Raw genomic sequence first — 16,287 nt, 5'->3', positions numbered from 1 at the left:
AAATTGGTATGTTCTCAGTCTCTTATCCTTTTATATTTTTTTGTATAATTTGTTTATACTTTTCTGTATAGTTTGTTTTCCTCTTTTTATTATTTGTTTTATTTTGGTAATCAGCAGTGATTTCAATTATTAGACTATTCCTTCAGTAATTGATAAAGAATAGCATTTTTTTCTTCTTTCTGTGAAAGAAAAAAAAACATCATTTCCTTTTCACAACGTTTCCACACCAGAGTAAAATATGCATTTTCGTATTACGGTGGCTGTATATTACGCACCACCCATTTCTCTTTCTCTCAATATATATATGTAGCCAAGTATTTTAGTTTCAGTATACCACATTTTTCCAGTCTGTGATAGAAAACACACTTATTGCTTTTATGTTTTCTTCTTCTTCATTTTTATGTTTTCTTTTAAAGTTTCTGTGTAATAATTTGTTTCTCCCGGTTTTTTCAAAAAAATATTGTTCTTGGTTTCTCCGACTCTTTCCCCTTAACTAAGTTCGTCAGGTTAGTAAATATCACTCCGTACCTTAATAAAATCGCTTCAGAACATAGTAAGATTCTACAAAGATGTATATATACACATGCATGTATATATAGAGACATCAAGTGATGAATATGGTGAAGAAAACCTTTTATCAGGAAAAGAAGAATAAGTTTTGGTGAATGAGAATATACTTGCTCGTTGATCGCGATCATGTTTCATAGCAGTGTTAATTTTTCTTCTTAAAACCAGGATGAAATTTTGAATATAGCTTAGTTTATCTTTGTGGCATGTCTTTATATAAGTAATTAGTATTATATTTTTTTCTTTTGATAGTAGAAATTAAAGAGGGAGAAAATGAGTGGAGCTGGTAGAGAAATGGCAGAGAGACTGCTACGTGGGTCAGAGATAGAACAGAGGAGAGGGAGTCTCTACCTGAAAAAGAAGATTTGGAGTGAAGTAAAAAAAATGTGGAGAATAGCTTTACCATCTACTTTGTTCAGAGTGATGTCTTTTGGCTGCATAGTGGTGGCTCAAGCCTTCATTGGACACAACAGTGAAATGGGTCTCGCTGCTTATGCTCTCCTTCAAAGCACTTTCATTCGTTTCATCTATGGTGTTATGGTAAGTGTTAATGTAAGATAAGCAAGCTATGCTATGTAGAACACACAGTAGTACATGGTTATTCAAATCCAAGAAATACGACTATATTTATTCTTTTAAAAGCTCTTATAAGTTCTTATTAAAAGCAATAATTCAAACAAGCTCAAGACAAACCTCGACTTGTTTGCTAGTCAACTCGTTCAGAGATCTAAGACAGACTCTGAACCACCTAAGCTCTTAACCCCTAGATGCTTTGCTTCTCCTTCTTAGCACGTACAAACCTCTCTATTGCTAAAAGCTCTCCCTGTGTGTTAACCCCTAACACAGTGCCACGGCTTCCTTATATATCTTTGAGGAAGCCCTAGATCTAATCTAACTACCCAATGGAAACTTTCCATTTCTTTTACTTCAGCGAATAAGCCAATCTTCCTTTTTCTCTTTAGATCGATTGCTTCTTCTTCAAGTCTTCCTTTAATGTCCCTCTTCATTAAATCTTCTTTTAATGCATCGGTCTTGATACGTGCTTCTCACGAACCGCCTCTCTGATGTAGTAGTTCATGTCACACTTCATGAACTACTTCAGCTCTGCTACAGCATCGTCTTCCCATACACCTTCAATCTCCCCCTTTTTAATTCGTCGTCTCACAAGTACCTGAGATAGAAGACAAGAACAAACCACACACAACAGCCCAAGTATATATGTCTAAATGTTAATTCAACCAACTCAAGACAATTAAGAACATACTTATATTATCCTAAAAACGGGTTCAAGCAAATTAATACATAATATCAAAAGATAGCATGTGCAAATGCTCCCCCATAATCTTAGCCAGTCTGAAAACAAGGAATTGCAACAAGTGGTGCAATTGAAATAACATAGACATAAAAAAAAACAAAGCAACATAACACAGCTCCCCCACAATCTTGGTCTTCTTAGTCTTCTTCTTCTCCCCCTGCTTGTGAGCACACGGATTAAAAACACCAAGTAAAATACATCATATATTCATAGAGAGAGAAATACTAACCTGCTACAGTGCTCTGAAGATCCTGAACTATCTCAGCTAGCGCTTGAAGAGCTCGTGTTGTGTCCTGTAGTGCCACTTGCAAATCAACACGGTTAAGTGGTCCTTGAGGGATGGCAACTGATCCAAGCTCATAGACAGATACGCGTCGTGGTGCAGTCCTGGAGCTTGGTGTAGCAGTTCGTGGAGCAGGGCTCGGAGCAGGAGATGACTGACGTGTTGTCCTGGCAGAGCTTCTCTTTGGTTCACCTCTAGATGGTGCCTTTCCTTTAGCTAGTCTCTGCTCATAGATCTCACCCACTCGTTTATCCTTCTTGTAAGGAACCGGACGTTGAAGCTTGTCACTGGGATAAGATGGAACTACATGCTGGCTTTGGAGAAGTGCCATGATCAATCGAGGGAAGATCAACCAACGTGCATCATTGACCTGAGTCACTCCAAGATTGAGAATCTGTCTGAACATCATCTTACCCAAATCAGCACGGACTCCATGAGCCATCTTGTAGATCAGCATTGCCCTCTCAAGTGAGACATACGTCTTGTGAGTAGAGGGAATCCAGTTGTAGGCAGCTATGATCATCAAAGCACCGTAGCATGAAGTAAGATCCGCTGTAGTGAGACCTTCCCATTCTGTCCTCGTATCTCCAGTGATGAATGAAGCCAACTCGGTTACTGAGATTTCATCCAAAGTTGCATCTTCCTCCACTTCATCCTCAGAAAGTGGTTCCCAATCTATGGTATTGTTGATGAGCGCAGGTGAGAACTTGTACGTTTGTCCTCTCACAGAGACAATTACTTCATCAACATCTGCTTCAGCTTTGGTACTCGGCAGACCTGCATAGAACTCAGCTACAACTTGCTCAACATACACGGTAAGATTCGAGACAGTTGATTCCATAGACCCCTTTTTAATAACCGCCAAGTATCCCCACTGGTCAGCCTCCTTCAAATCTACCGAACGCTCAGCAAGTACCTTACGCTTAAGGAACTGATCATACCTTTTCTTGATGAGAGGAGGCATTGGTTCAGCACTTTTGTCACCAGACCTTCTCGATCTCAAACGAGGTGAGGCTTCTGCTTCCTTAGCCAAATATGGAGACTTGGCTGCATCTCCTGGTGTGAGAAACTGAGATTGAGTTGGTGTACTAGACTCCCCTGTCTTCCTCTGTTTTGCGGAACGCAACCCTAATCGCTGCAGCACTCGTTTCTTTCTCACTTCCTTCTGTGAAGCTTCATCATCTTTGGATTCGTCATCATCCGCCTTGCCGGATTCAACATCAGCTCCACTCTGTTCCTTCTCATCTTCAACGACCACCATCTGTAAAGTAGACTCATCCTTCTCTTCCGACGATTTATCAGTGACCGGAACATCTTGAATGTCAGCATTAGAGGATCCGATTAGCGGTTGCAGATCTGCTTCAGGCACTTTCGCAGATGGCTTTTCCCCAAAACCCGGAGTTCTTTCATAGCTATCTTCTGAAGCAGCTTTCTCATTCGCGGTGTTGAACGAGTCAAGCTCCTCAGTCACCTCAGGAAGTACATCAGAAACAGGCATATCGTTTCTCGGCGGAGGCGATTCAGGTTCGCCATCAGAGAGTGACCTCCGACTTCCTTCAGCCTCTGCATGCTTCTCTTCCCTGGATGATTCGGCTTGTTGAGCTGATTTCTTTGCTTTCACCATGATAGATGTCAGTTTCTGTGTGAAAATCGTGTGAGAGATGAAGAGAGACTGCGAGATTGAGCTTCTTAAGCACGATGGAGATTTTCTAGGGCTTGTTCCCCACTACTTCCCTTAACGGAATAAAACTGAATCAACTTTTCTGATATTGCAGATCTGGTCCCTGACTTTTTATCCTCTCCTTTGTATTCCTACAACATTTAATTTCTCTCATCCAAACACATAGACATTAGGCACATTCGTGAATTATTAATGTATCATCAGACTTTCAAGATAGTAATAAAACACGAGTCACAACTCACAATTGGCTGAATCAAAATTAATATAAAGCATTAGATTAGTTCAGTTCAGTTACCATTCATGTGAAGTGCTTCATGAGTTGCCTCAGTGCTTGATTCAAGCTGCACATATAACTCTTCCTAGATCTTATATTCTGGTGCAGCCGATTGTCTTTTTATGGCTAGCTTTCACATTGATATGCCTTCATCAATGCTGCCGGTTTTCATTCTTTATTCTCGCGCTGTGAAACCCCTGTTGTTTCCCATCATGAATCTATCAATCAAACCTTTTTTTTATTTTCTGAGCATCTTTCTGTAACATTTCTGGCTCTTTTTATTGAGAGGGGGGGGCCACAGATTGACGTGAAACCTGTACCATTACAACACTGACGGCATATCAAGCAGCTCTTTTCCACAACGTTTTCGGTTCCAAAACCAATCTGAATTATATGTATATCCCGAACCAGCACCTGCACTACTCTCTGCACAACTTGACTCAACAATCAAGGTTACACACACCAATTGCATTTCTTAGTGTGATAAATCGATTAAATTCAAGAGATTTAGTGAATATATCAGCCAACTGCAAATCAGTAACTACATGTTCGATTACTACCTGATTGTCTTCAACTAATTCTCTGATGAAGTGGTACCTTATGTCAATGTGCTTCGTCCTTGAATGTTGGACCGGATTCCTCGAGATGTCAATTGCACTTTTGTTGTCACAATACACAAGAAAGGGACCCGATTGCATTCCATAATCAGCTGACATCTGCTTCATCCAGATAAGTTGTGAGCAACAGCTACCCATGGCAATATATTCTGCTTCCGCCGTAGAAAGTGATACAGAGTTCTGCTTCTTGTTCAGCCACGAGATAATATTGTTTCCAAGAAAGAAACATCCTCCACTGGTACTTTTTCTATCATCAGCACATCCTGCCCAATCAGCATCACAGTATCCCACCAAGTTGTTGTTGGAATTCTTCGAGTAATACATGCCCAAGCTCTTTGTTCCTTTGACGTACTTGATAATCCTCTTTACTGCATTCAGGTGTGATACCTTAGGCTTGGCTTGATGTCGTGCACACACACCAACACTGAATGACAGATCTGGTCGACTCGCTGTCAAGTACAACAGACTACCAATCATCCCTCGATAGAGCTTGACATCCACATCTTCTCCTGCTTCATCTCGTGAAAGCTTCAGTGATGTACTCATGGGTGTTCTAAAAACTTTGGAGTTCTCCATACCAAATCGCTTTACCAAACTGTTAGCGTATGCACTCTGAGAGATGAAGACACCTTTCTCTGACTGGAACACTTGAAGTCCAAGAAAGTACTTCAGTTCGCCACACATGCTCATCTCAAACTCTTGAGTCATATTCTGAACAAACTCATCAACCAGCTTCTGTGACGTGCCTCCAAAAATAATGTCATCCACATAGATTTGAACGATGATTATATCTTTTTCAACCTCCTTGAAGAATAGTGTCTTGTCTATGCTCCCTCTGATGTACTCCGCTTTTAGCAGAAACCTTGTGAGTCGTTCATACCAGGCACGCGGTGCTTGCTTCAAACCATATATTGCCTTCTTCAGTCGGTACACGTAGTCATGATGCACTGGGTTCTCAAATCCCTTTGGCTGCTCAACATAAACTTCCTCCTGAAGTACTCCATTGAGGAAAGCACTTTTCACATCCATTTGATGCACTTTGAAGTTCAGAATGCACGCCATTCCCAGAAACAGCCGAATAGATTCCAATCTTGCAACTGGAGCAAAGGTTTCTTCAAAGTCTACTCCTTCAATCTGTGAGTATCCTTGAGCTACAAGCCTTGCCTTGTTACGAACTACTTCTCCATGCTCATCAGTCTTGTTCTTGAAGATCCATTTAGTGCCAACTACATTTACTCCTTCAGGTCTAGCAACAAGTTCCCACACATCGTTCCTGGTGAACTGCTCAAGTTCTTCCTCCATTGCGACAATCCAATATTCATCACGTAGTGCTTCAGTGTGTGTCTTAGGTTCTATTGATGAGATGAAACATGCGAACTGCACCATTTCTTTAAAATTGATCACCTTTCCACGCGTTTTTGTCATTCTTCAATCCCTCCAATCATATCAGACTTCGAATGATTGCGATGAACTTGCTGAATCACTGGTTGAGGTACTGTATCTGTGGTAGGACCTTCCTCAATGACTTCAGTAGCAGCTACAGATGATCCACCTTCTTCCTCGTCATCTGATCCCAAGTCATCACCTACAACCACAGACAAATCATCAAATACAACATTCACTGATTCTTTAATTGATTCTGTTCGCTTGTTGTAGACTCGGTATGCTGAGCTAGACTGTGCATAACCCAGAAAGAATCCTTCATCACTTCTTGAGTCAAACTTCCCAAGGTAGTCCTTGTCATTCAGTATGTAGCACCTGCATCCAAAAACATGAAAGTAACTAAGATTAGGAGTTTTGCCTGTCCATATCTCATATGGTGTCTTTGTTGTCCCTTTTCTGACATACACACGGTTGATTGTGTAACACGCTGTGCTGAGTGCTTCAGCCCAGAACCTCTTGGCTATCTTGTTACCATGAAGCATTGCTCTTCCCATTTCCTGTAGAGTTCTATTTTTTCGTTCAACTACTCCATTCTGCTGAGGTGTCCATGGTGCTGCAAACTGATGAGCTATTCCTCTTGATTCAAGAAAGGTAGTCATGGCTTCATTCTCGAATTCACCTCCATGATCACTGCGTATCTTCTTGATTCCTCCCTTTTCATTTATGAGTTGAAGTGCCCAAATTTTGAAACTTTCAGACACTTCTGACTTTTCCCTGAGAAAACGAACCCAGGTGAATCTGGTGTAGTCATCCACTAGTACAAACACATATTTCTTTCCTCCAATACTCTCGGTTTGCATAGGACCCATGAGATCCATGTGAACTAGATCCAATGGTGCCTTTGCCTGAACATCCGGTACCTTCTTGTGTTGTATCTTGACTTGCTTTCCCTCATTGCATGCACCACACACAATCTTGTCATCAATCTTGAGTTTGGGTACTCCGCGAACCAAGTTGTTGCATACAAGATTCGTTAGATTCCTGAAGTTCAAATGTCCCAAACGTCAATGCCATAGATCAATATTCCCTTGAGCTGACAAGCACTTAACCTTCTTTTCCCACATGTAACAATTATTGCCAGATCTCACACCTTGTAGCACTGTTACACCATGTTGATTTATTGCACGGCAATCAATTGCTGAGAAGCACACCGTGAGTCCGTCATCACACAGTTGACTCACGCTGATCAAGTTAGCCTTCAATCCTTTGACAAAGTAGACATTCACCAATTTAGGTACTTCTGAGTTACACGTTGTACCTTTGCCTTGAATGACACTACAACCTCCATCTCCAAAGGTTACCTTTCCTCCTTTTACTTTTGACACTTTGTCTAGATACTCAATGTTTCCCGTCATGTGTCTCGAACACCCACTGTCGAAGTACCATGGTTCCTCGGATTCGGAATCACTCGCCACTCGTGCCATGTTACATCGAACGGTACTTCTTGGTTCAGTCACTATCTTAGGGTACAAGTCATTTTTCTTCATCCAGCCTCGAGAAGTCTTGCCTATTCTCCAAAACTTGTGTTGTCTCCATACTTGTTTGACCCGTTCCAGATACTTGTAGCAATACCTCTTGTAATGACCAAACTTTCCACAGAAGAAGCATCCACTCATCTGAGCTGGAGTAGTTTGTGTCTTGGTTTCTTCAGCATGCGCAAAACCTCCAGATACAAAGCGCGTTGTACCTGTTGAACTACTCTGTCTTCCAGTGTAACCAAGTCCCATCGATGAGCTTTCAGTTCTTCCACTGCTCAGAATCTTGTCAAGTTGCTTGGTTCCCGTGAGCATCTTAATCTTCCGATATTGCTGATCCAATTCAGCTTGAAGATCAGCTGCTTTCTTTCTTTCAGTAAGTAACTCTTCTCTGAGCTCGTCCGCTTGCTTAGACAGGACCAATTTTTCTTTGATCAGATTCACACTTTCCTTGGCCAACTCAGCTTCCCTGTCGAGGTCATCTTTCAACACTTGTACTTCAACTTCCAGTCTTGCCTTCTCTTTAGCCAATGCCAAATTCTCCGTTCCCAGCTTCACTAGCGTCTCTCGAACTTCCTTGTAGCTTTCATCTAAGTCATTTTCTTGCTCAACATCACTCTCAGATCCTGACTCACATTCCACGATTCCTAGAAACGCCACAAAGTTGTTCACTTTCTCTTCACTCTCGCTGTCGGACTCGCTGTCATTGATTCCTATCATGGACTTTTCCGGCTTTCTCCTACCATCCGACTCGCATTCAGCTTGAGTGTGTCCATATCCCTTGCAGTTATGGCACTGAATCTCTCTTCTTTTCACTGTGGGACACTCAGTTCGAAAGTGACCATACCCCTTGCATTCATAGCACTTAGCATCATTCTTCCTGTAGTTCTTTTCTGGCTCGGACGTCTTCCTACCTTGGCCAAACTTCTTCTGCCCATTCTCTACTTTTCGTAGAGCTCTATCAAACCTTCTGACCAGAAGACTCACAGGATCATTATCATCCATATGCTCCTTTTCAACTGATGCAAGAGCAATTCCTTTTTCCTTCATTCCACCAGACACACCAGCCACTTCCATCTCATGAGCTTGTAACATTCCAACCACTTCATCAAATGTCATCTCGTCAGTGTTACAGGAGACGGTCATAGCTGCTTTGTATGCCATGAACTTAGACGGCAAGCACCTCAGGAACTTCTTCACAAGTTTCTTCTCTTTGTATTTCTTCCCAAGTGTAAGTGCTTCTTGTGCCAGTGAGCTAATCTTTGAACTGAAATCTCCAACAGATTCATTCTCTTCCATCTTTAGCTCTTCAAATCTTGTTGCAAGCATATCCTTTCTAGAACTCTGAACCTTTGAGGTTCCTTCAAAATGCTTCTGCAGAATATCCCATGCATCCTTTGCTGCCTCGCATCCTTGAATTAGTTCAAACTGCTTCCTTGCTACACTGCAATGTATGACAGTTAGTGCACGAGCATTGAACTTAGCCATCTTGTTCTCATCATCAGTCCAGAGTTCCTCCAGTTTTGGAACATCTGTCCCATCCTCGGCTCTTGCAACAGGTGATTTCCAACCAGATTCCACAGCCTTCCACGCCAATGGGTCAATGCCCTTGATTGTAGCCTTCATGCGCGCCTTCCAGAATCCATAGTTTCCTACTTCAAGGATCACCTTGGAACTTATCACCAATTCGCGATAGCTATCCATCTTACTCCGCAGGATCTACCTGTTTAAATAAACAAAGTACAGATACCCGCTCTGATACCAATTATTAATGTAAGATAAGCAAGCTATGCTATGTAGAACACACAGTAGTACATGGTTATTCAAATCCAAGAAATACGACTATATTTATTCTTTTAAAAGCTCTTACAAGTTCTTATTAAAAGCAATAATTCAAACAAGCTCAAGACAAACCTCGACTTGTTTGCTAGTCAACTCGTTCAGAGATCTAAGACAGACTCTGAACCACCTAAACTCTTAACCCCTAGATGCTTTGCTTCTCCTTCTTAGGACGTACAAACCTCTCTATTGCTAAAAGCTCTCCCTGTGTGTTAACCCCTAACACAGTGCCACGACTTCCTTATATATCTTTGAGGAAGCCCTAGATCTAATCTAACTACCCAATGGAAACTTTCCATTTCTTTTACTTCAGCGAATAAGCCAATCTTCCTTTTTCTCTTTAGATCGATTGCTTCTTCTTCAAGTCTTCCTTTAATGTCCCTCTTCATTAAATCTTCTTTTAATGCATCGGTCTTGATACGTGCTTCTCACGAACCGCCTCTCTGATGTAGTAGTTCATGTCACACTTCATGAACTACTTCAGCTCTGCTACAGCATCGTCTTCCCATACACTTTCAGTAGGCACCTTATGATCCATCAGTTTGAATCCGTTCCAGGGACCACATCTCGACATCACCATATAGATATTATATGATATTTAAGTGTTTTATTTGTCGCCTGATATGTTAGTGTTTATAAGTTACAAAATTACAATTACAGACAATTTTTCACTATAAAAGTTACTTCAAAGGGGAACATGCAAAACACAAACAAAAGTTAAAATTAAACAATTTTGTCCAAAAATAACAACTTTTGAAAACGCCAAACGCGTTGGTTTAATTTGAAGGTAGGAACAATGCCCTAGTATAAATTAGAATCACTGTAAAAGAAAAAGAGAGAGCAATCAGGGAATTAATTATTTTGAACTTCATAGTTCATATACTTAAGAAGAAAATTAGTTTTAACTTAGTCAATAATATATAATCAGCTTTTGCGTTTACAATTTGCAAATGACATAGTACAAAACATAAAAATGTCATGGTTTGACACCTTTATAACATTATTTAAGCAAAAAAACACCACCTATCGTATAAATTATGATGGAACCAAGGTTGTATAATTAAATTTGCTGGTTATATATAATGTTTTCTGCTACAGGCAGGTATGTCAAGCGCGACGGAGACGCTATGTGGACAAGCCTACGGAGCACAACAATATCACATGATGGGGATCTATCTACAACGTTCTTGGATAGTAGACACCTTTACAGCCACTCTCTTTGTCCCTTTCATAGTCTTTGCTGGTCCCATTCTTCGGTTACTGGGTCAAAACACTGAGATCACCAAGACCGTAGACGAGATCTACCTTTGGGTCATTCCTTATCTATACAGCCTCGTATTCACCATGACAATGCAAATGTACCTCCAAGCGCAGATGAAAAACGCTATCATAGGCGTTCTCTCGACCATAGCCTTGGTCTTGGACATTGTGGCCACTTGGTGGTTCGTGAGAGTGATAGGGATGGGAATCCATGGTGCGCTTCTAGGACTTAATATAAGCTCGTGGTCAGTGGTTATAGCCGAGTTTGTATACGTGTTTGGAGGGTGGTGCCCGCATACTTGGACCGGTTTTAGCACTGCTGCTTTTCTTGATCTTATTCCCATGCTCAAGTTATCCATTTCCTCTGGCTTCATGATTTGGTAATTTAAGTTTTTGTAAGGTAAAACATGATGACTAATCGCAATCTAATGACTCTTCTTGTGTTTTCTTTGAACAGCTTAGAGTACTGGTATATGAGCATCATCGTCTTAATGTCTGGATATACAAAGGATGCAAATACTGCAATTTCTGCGTTTTCCATATGGTATAACTTAGAATCCATCATGCAAGAAAATATGTAATGTTACTAACATCACTATACGGTTTGAAAACTATATCCTTAATTAATCTTGCAGCCAATATACCTACACTTGGGAGCTGAACATATGCTTAGGCTTGTTGGGTGCAGCATGGTATGTAACTATCTACACTCATTTAATTATGTTACCTATATCTATTATCTAACTCATAAAAAATGCAGCGTAAGAGTAGCTAACGAATTAGGAAAAGGAGATGCAGAAGCGGTGAGATTCTCAATAAAAGTGGTTCTTGTGGTATCAGCGGTGATTGGTGTGATATGCTCTGCTCTTTGTCTAGCGTTTGGTGGTCAAATTTCGTATTTGTTCTCTGATAGCCACCAAGTTTCAAATGCAGTCGCTGATCTTTCCATCGTCCTTAGCATGTCCATACTCTTAAACATCATCCAGCCCATTCTATCTGGTTAGAAATGCTCAAACCTTTTTATCACGCATATTATATATATATATATTAGTTTTAAATATTTCTAAGCACAACTTCTGCATGTAAACAGGGGTAGCTATTGGAGCAGGGATGCAGAGTATGGTAGCATTTGTGAACCTAGCAACTTATTATGCAATTGGTGTTCCTTTAGGGTTCATCCTTATTAACATTTTCCATTTTGGTGTTAAGGTACGAAAAAAATTACACGGTTTGCTAATTAAGTAATTTTAGTAGTTTTTAATCATAAAACTAATGATAATCTTATCAACCGATATTGGATGCGTTTAACTACAGGGACTCTGGTCTGGAATGATGGCTGGAGTTGGTATCCAAACGTTGATATTGTCTTATATTATTTACAAAACTGACTGGGAAATGGAGGTAATATACTTTTGACCTCTATTCATAATTAATTAGAACTTTGAACAAAACTCAGGTTATTTTTTTTTAAAATGTAATTACAGGTAAAGAAGACGAAGGAGCGTATGAAAACATGGACTCTAAAGTTACCTTCTGCAGAATCAAGTTCTACTATCTCGATGAGAGATGAAGAGAGGAAGTGATTATATATCTAGTTTAAAGAAAACCTAAGAATATTCTTTTTGTCTTTTGAAAAAAGAATATTTATGCATCGTATTCTGTGTGTTTTGCACTCTTTTAAGAAAATGAAGCACTTTTGTTGAGATTGCATTATTAGGTTAATGCAACTCTCATAACTTAGTAAAGAGGTTACTAAGGTCGATCTTCCTTCGGGTACAAAAATAATTGTTATTCGGATTGTTGTTTTAGTTTATCTTTCTTTTGTCTACTTTGTATATACTTGAGTTTTGATTGGGTGTGTATTTTGGTTGCGGGAAAAATGATTAGTTTGAGTACTTGTAATTATGGATTTTGACAAAGAGCTCTTATTTAGAATATACTCCCTCTGTTTCTTAAAGATTGTCGTTGTGACATTTTTTACACAGATTAAGAAAGTTGTTGAAATATATGTAAGTTATAATTAATTATACCTATTTGACCAATAGTATTTTAGATAAATAAAATTATTTATAAAATCAATGCAGTTTGCAATTAATTTTCAGCTGAAAGTTAGTATGATTTACATCGGAATTGTAAAATGACACTCTTTGTGTAATAAGAAAATGAACTCAGAGTGACACTTATTATGAAACAGAGGGAGTAGATTTCAAGGAAGTTTTACAAAACAAAATCATCAGGTTGGCATACACTGATAGCAATCCAATCCTTAACGATTTTCTGTCAGTGCATTTCATAAATGCCAACTGAAGTGATCTGTTTCAATGGAAAAAAATAGCAAACCGTTATCTTGATGGTAGAATACACATTATACATTTGACAAAAAATCAAATCCTTATCAGGTATGTTAATAGCCTTTGCATTAGAGATACAAAGCTATCTATTTGGAGAACAAAGATAAAGAAAGCAATGGCGACATCCTCCAACATATTTTGTTTGCAGTATGTTTTCTCTACTTTTTCTTTCTTTACAGTTGAAAGAAGATTTCATTGTTATTTGTTGTATCATCAATTACTCATGTATCGTAGTTTGTAAATGTTAATTTCAAGGTTATAATTCCGTGACGAGATGGCTCACAGCCTCTCAGACTAATATGACTTCAATATCTCATTAGAAAATATAGAGATTATTTTACGAAAAAAAAAATACAGAGATTAGTGTATCTGAGAGAATAGTATTTTGTATCTTCTTAATGGTGCAATTTTCCTATTCAATTTTATAATTCTTAATATTTCCATAGTTTCTACTAATTTTCTTTTCTTGTCTATTCAGATGTGTTTGTATTTTGCATGGTCTTCTTAATGGTGCAATTTTTCTTTTCAATTTTTCTTTTCAATTTTATGATTCTTTATATTCATATTTTGCTAACTTTCCATTTTGTTTTTCTTATGCTGGGCTAAGTATCTTTTTGCTGTTTACAAAAGAAAGTATCTTTTTGCTAAGAAAAAAAAATCCATTTTAATTTGTGAGGAAAAAAACCATTTTCTTCCCTAGTAAATATTTATGTCTATTTTCTTATTAACTTTTTTCAATTTATTGTCAACTGAACAAAATTTATTATTTTCGTATTAGCTAGTATAATTAATTCTTATTTAATTTCAAAAAATTGCTGTTTTCCTATATATATATAAAGGACAATCAAAAGGTAGAAAAAACTGGTCTTCAGGACAGGACAGAACAGGTCATGTCCTTTTGCTGCAAACTTGTCCAGAAAAAAAACTTCAGAAATTTGGGAAAGTTTCAATCTTTCCCCTTTTTTCCTCCCAACATCCGTTGATTTTCCACAAGAAGAAACGCGATTAACAGATTAGCCTCATTTATCTTTGAGCTCCAACACTCAAGAACAAATGAAAGGGGCAAGTGTCAAGAAGAAAACCCATGTGGTGTATCACGCTGGTGAGGCGGAAACAGTCGGAGGAAGCGGGAAAAGAAGTGGAGGAGACGGTGGGTTTGGCAGTGAAGAAGAAGATGGAGCGTCGATTCTTGGCGAGATGGCTGATGATATGCGTACGGAGTATGGGGAAGAAGAAGAAGAAGAAGAAGAAGAAGAAGAAGAAGAGGAAGACGACCAAGAAGATGAGGACGAAGAAGAAGAAGAAGAAGGAGAAGCTAAAGAGGAGAGGTCAAAGCTAGATGAAGGGTACTTCGAAATCGAAGCTATTCACCGTAAGAGAGTTAGAAAAGTAAGCTCCTTTTCTTCTTCTTACACCAAAAGTTATTTAAGATTAGTGTAGGTAAGTAACCCTCTTCCCATTCCCTACATTGTTCTTTTCTTACAAATGTGGTTTGAATTTGAGTGATTTATGAGGAAGCAGAATCTACTCTAATGGTGATTTTGACTAGCTTTTAATGTTTTGATATCTTCTTATTGATCGTAGGGGAAAGTGCAATATCTAATTAAATGGTGAGTTTCTTCAATATAATTACTCTCAAGTTTTATTTTAAGACAGAGTAACATATTCTTTTTTTATTGACATATATTGTGAAAGGCGTGGATGGCCTGAAACCGCCAACACATGGGAGCCTCTAGAGAATCTACAGTCTATTGCTGATGTTATTGATTCATTTGAAGGAAGGTTAGTGACTTTTAATCTTTAATGTGAGCACTTCATGTTCCTTTTTGTAATGTATGTGATTTTGCTTTTCTTGTATCAATAGTTTGAAACCAGGGAAGCCTGGTAGGAAGAAGAAGCGCAAATACGCAGGTCCTAATTCTCAGCTGAAGAAGAAGCAGCAGCGTTTAGGTTATGATGATGCTGAGAAGTCTGACTCTTCTACATCTCTTAACAACTCTAGCCTCCCTGGTATTCGCGGTCCACTGGATCTCAGCGGTTATGTAGCCACCACCAACCAAGTTGAAGCTAATAGCGGGAGTGTTGGTATGTTGAGGCAAGTTAGTTTGGCTGAAGTGGAGAAAGAATACGATCCAACACTTAACGAGCTAAGGGGACCGGGCATTGGTTCTGAAGGTGATAATGTAAGAGCAAATGGGTTTCTCAAGGTTTATCCCAAGGAGTTTGATAAGGACAGTCGTTTCATAGGTGCTAAACGGAGGAAGTCTGGTTCTGTGAGAAGATTCAAACAAGACGGAACCGCTAGTAACAACAACAACAACCACACAAAAGCTACTACACCAGATCAGAACCAGACACCAGAGTTGACTACCTTAGACTCTTTTGGTAAAACCGCAAGGATAGGGAATGTGTTGGAAAATAACAGTATCTCTCAGAAAATCAAGGTGGAGGAATTGGACATAGTGAGGATCATCAAGCCAGTGAGGTTTTCTTCATCTATAACAAACAATGTACAAGACGCGTTGGTGACCTTTTCCGCGTTGAGGTTTGTCTGTCTCTGTCACTTTGGTCAGTTCTGACATTTGAGTTCATACTTATTTGGATACTTACTACTACTCATAGGTCTGATGAGAAGAAAGTAACCGTAGACAATAGATTTCTCAAGGCTCACAATCCTCTTCTAGTAAGGTTTATCTTTCAGAGTTTTTTTTCTGCACTTTACTCATATGGAAGAGTCTAAAAGCTTTCCTGTTCTGTGTTTTCTTCTTTTTTTGACCACAGCTGATTGAGTTCTACGAGCAACATCTCAAGTACAATCCTGAAAGATAAGAATTTGTTTGTACACATAAATTTCTAGGTAGAAAAAAGATAATATGAGCAACGTGTAGAGTCTAGGTAGTGACTAGTTGTTATCTTATCTCTTCTGGTTCGTTATTTCCACTGTCTATCAAGTAAATATTTTCACTTAGACTTGTATGTTTCTTGAGCTGAGATTTTTGTTATTGCATGTTCAAAGATCAATATATATATATATGGATCAGTAGATATAATACTCATGATTACAAAGTTACAGCAAACCAACAACTTTCACTCTGGTTTATCATCCACTTAATGTGATTTGGAATCTCGCTTTCGAGCTGAAGGAACAGGGAGAAACTTGATCCTCTTGGATTTTGGTTGCT

General features: G+C 39.0%; 2 protein-coding genes across 3 annotated transcripts; both read left to right on the top strand.

The window, feature by feature from the left end:
• The first annotated feature begins 252 nt into the window (after positions 1-252).
• Positions 253-12,614, top strand: LOC130506742 (protein DETOXIFICATION 25). Of its 2 annotated transcripts, none has more exons than XM_057001428.1 (9): positions 253-506; positions 823-1,107; positions 10,593-11,134; positions 11,212-11,298; positions 11,390-11,446; positions 11,515-11,753; positions 11,845-11,963; positions 12,069-12,155; positions 12,239-12,614. In XM_057001428.1, the coding sequence occupies exons 2-9, from the start codon at positions 841-843 to the stop codon at positions 12,335-12,337; spliced, it is 1,497 nt and encodes a 498-aa protein (XP_056857408.1). In that variant the 5' UTR covers positions 253-506; positions 823-840; the 3' UTR covers positions 12,338-12,614. The 2 variants fall into 2 exon arrangements, with proteins under 2 accessions (XP_056857408.1, XP_056857413.1); XM_057001433.1 differs by having other exon boundaries at positions 820-1,107.
• Positions 12,615-13,991: 1,377 nt separating this feature from the next.
• On the top strand, positions 13,992-16,148 carry LOC108837835 (chromo domain-containing protein LHP1). Its single transcript, XM_057001453.1, has 6 exons — positions 13,992-14,494; positions 14,690-14,715; positions 14,801-14,887; positions 14,970-15,650; positions 15,728-15,788; positions 15,887-16,148. The coding sequence occupies exons 1-6, from the start codon at positions 14,159-14,161 to the stop codon at positions 15,932-15,934; spliced, it is 1,239 nt and encodes a 412-aa protein (XP_056857433.1). The 5' UTR covers positions 13,992-14,158; the 3' UTR covers positions 15,935-16,148.
• Positions 16,149-16,287: the final 139 nt, after the last annotated feature.

This window comes from Raphanus sativus, chromosome 2, assembly GCF_000801105.2.
Source record: "Raphanus sativus cultivar WK10039 chromosome 2, ASM80110v3, whole genome shotgun sequence".
NCBI lineage: Eukaryota > Viridiplantae > Streptophyta > Magnoliopsida > Brassicales > Brassicaceae > Raphanus > Raphanus sativus.
Note: the sequence above shows the minus strand (reverse complement) of the source record. Positions and strands in the feature narration are given on the sequence as shown.